At 37.8% G+C, this 2,079-nt stretch overlaps 1 protein-coding gene across 1 annotated transcript in view; it reads right to left on the bottom strand.

The window, feature by feature from the left end:
• The window catches only part of LOC107288673 (vomeronasal type-2 receptor 26-like), a 29,895-nt gene that overhangs the window by 6,305 nt on the left and 21,511 nt on the right, over window positions 1–2,079 (bottom strand). Inside the window, exon 6 of the mRNA XM_029284410.1 lies at window positions 519–743. Coding sequence (XP_029140243.1) covers window positions 519–743 — 225 coding nt within the window. The remainder of the gene's footprint in view (window positions 1–518; window positions 744–2,079) is intronic.

The raw sequence follows: 2,079 nt of genomic DNA, 5'->3' as shown, positions 1-2,079 counted from the left end.
TCGCCTACATCGTCCATATAGGACGACTCGGGAACTCAACTCCTACCCCGGGCAGCTCACCGATCCCCTTATGCCCAGGGGAAAGGTATCAAGCCGTTTGACAGCTGATGCTGGCTGTCAAACCGGCTTTTACGCAAAACAGGCGGGAGGCAGCAAACAGCTGCGACCAGCGAAATCGCCTGCCACCGGAAGTCCTTCATCAGATATGCTTGATAATGAATCTGGACAAACTCATTTCACAGTCTATCAACTCTTTTTTAAATTCTTAGTATATTTTGTTCTTCTAAACTTTTTTTTTTTGAAATAAATCATCAAGAATTCTTTCTTTTAAGTGTTTTAATGCTTTATTCTTGAAATACCCCTCTCCGAATGGTATTTCAAATAGCCTGTGTTATAAGTAAAAGCTCAAACTCATATTTGTTAAAATAATTTCTATAATATTATTTCTATGTTAAATGACATAGAGTTATTTTTTGGAGATCATTCTAATTATGCAAACAAAAAAAATCAGAACCTACTTGGTTGAAAGAACTGTGCCAGGTGATGACTTCATCATGAATGGTAATTTTTTTTTCTTGAACCCAGGGATCCATCTTTCCAACTTTCACTCTATTGAAGGATTGATTTGCGAATGTGACCCAGTTTATAATATCAAATCCAACTATCAATTCCCTCCTCTCATTGAATTGAATCCTATCCCCAGCACTGTTATTAAAAGAGATCTCTTTGAGAAACTGGTGAAGCTGAATATCAATGAATAACCAAACAGTAAGAAAATAGAATCAGTAATTAATACATTATTTTGCTAGCAGTTACATAATTAACACAACTTTTGCAGATGTTTTATTTGTCCTTAACATTTGATGCATTCCTTAAATCCCATTATATAATTTCAGTACTCACTGACAAACTCCATTCAAAGTTGTCTGACAAATCAACCTTATAAGCTTCCACCTCCAATTGGCTCCATCAATGAAGGTCCATGGAGCCTTTCATTGAGCCTTACTGTCCAAAGATGCCCCCAAATGCACTAAAATCCAAGCACCCCCCTCCACCACCAGTTATACTGTAGGGAGAGCCAAAGAAGCAAGGAATTCAATATTTGATTCATTGGAAAGGCTACCCTGTTGCCAATAGCTCCTGGCAAAATGCATAGTATGTTCATGCCCCTGATTTAGTTCATCAGTTTCACTAGTGCTTCCCTGACAAGCTGTGGACAATCAAGCTCCAAACACCCCTGCCCATATTTACCAAAGGAATCTGTCAAGGAAGAGGTTAACAAGTCCCTCTGGGTTGCTCCAGAGGAGCTGGGACACTCACAATAGGCCTTCTATCTCTGGTCTTAAATTCCTGGGCAGAGGAGGGTCCCTTTTACAATGTTTTTCTTTTATAGCATTCACCACCTGGTTCACCAGCTCCTTCAAATGAGGGACAGGTGGATTTTTTTCAAACTGCTTCTCTTCTGCACTTACCAAGTTCTTATGAGAACTTGGACTTCAAAGAATTGATTCAGGAGCATCAAAGAACCAATGGAAGAGGAGGAAGGCCAAGATGGAGGGGTGGGTGATACATGAGATGGCCAGGTTGAGCCAAGTGAAAGGTGAAATGTGTCATCAGTCTCAAGTTCTTTCATACCCAAAAGAGATCTACATCCAGCTCACCTTGAATTCCATTGACTCTTATCTACCACTTATTTGTTTTGATCGTTAGTAACTCAGATTCTTGTAGAGAGCTTTAGCATACATTAAACCTATATTATTTTGAACTGCCTGGACTCCTGATTTCCTGCACTTGACATTTAGATTGTAAAATGTAAACAGACTAGGAATCTGAAAAGTGGTGTGACATAGGCCACAATTTATTATTAATTTATTTATTATTTATTATTTATTTATTAATTTGATTTATATACCGCCCTTCTCCCGAAGGACTCAGGGCGGTGCACAGCATATTAAAAACAAGTAACAATAAAATACCAAAATAAAATAAATAAATACCAAAATAAAAACCCCTCTAAAACCAAATTAAAAGCCAAATATTAGTAGCTGTGTCGTAATTAAAATTATATTAAAATCATCC

The sequence above is a fragment of the Protobothrops mucrosquamatus genome, unplaced genomic scaffold (genome assembly GCF_001527695.2).
Source record: "Protobothrops mucrosquamatus isolate PMUCROS unplaced genomic scaffold, P.Mucros_1.0 scaffold572, whole genome shotgun sequence".
NCBI classification, from domain to species: Eukaryota; Metazoa; Chordata; class Lepidosauria; order Squamata; family Viperidae; genus Protobothrops; species Protobothrops mucrosquamatus.
Note: the sequence above shows the minus strand (reverse complement) of the source record. Positions and strands in the feature narration are given on the sequence as shown.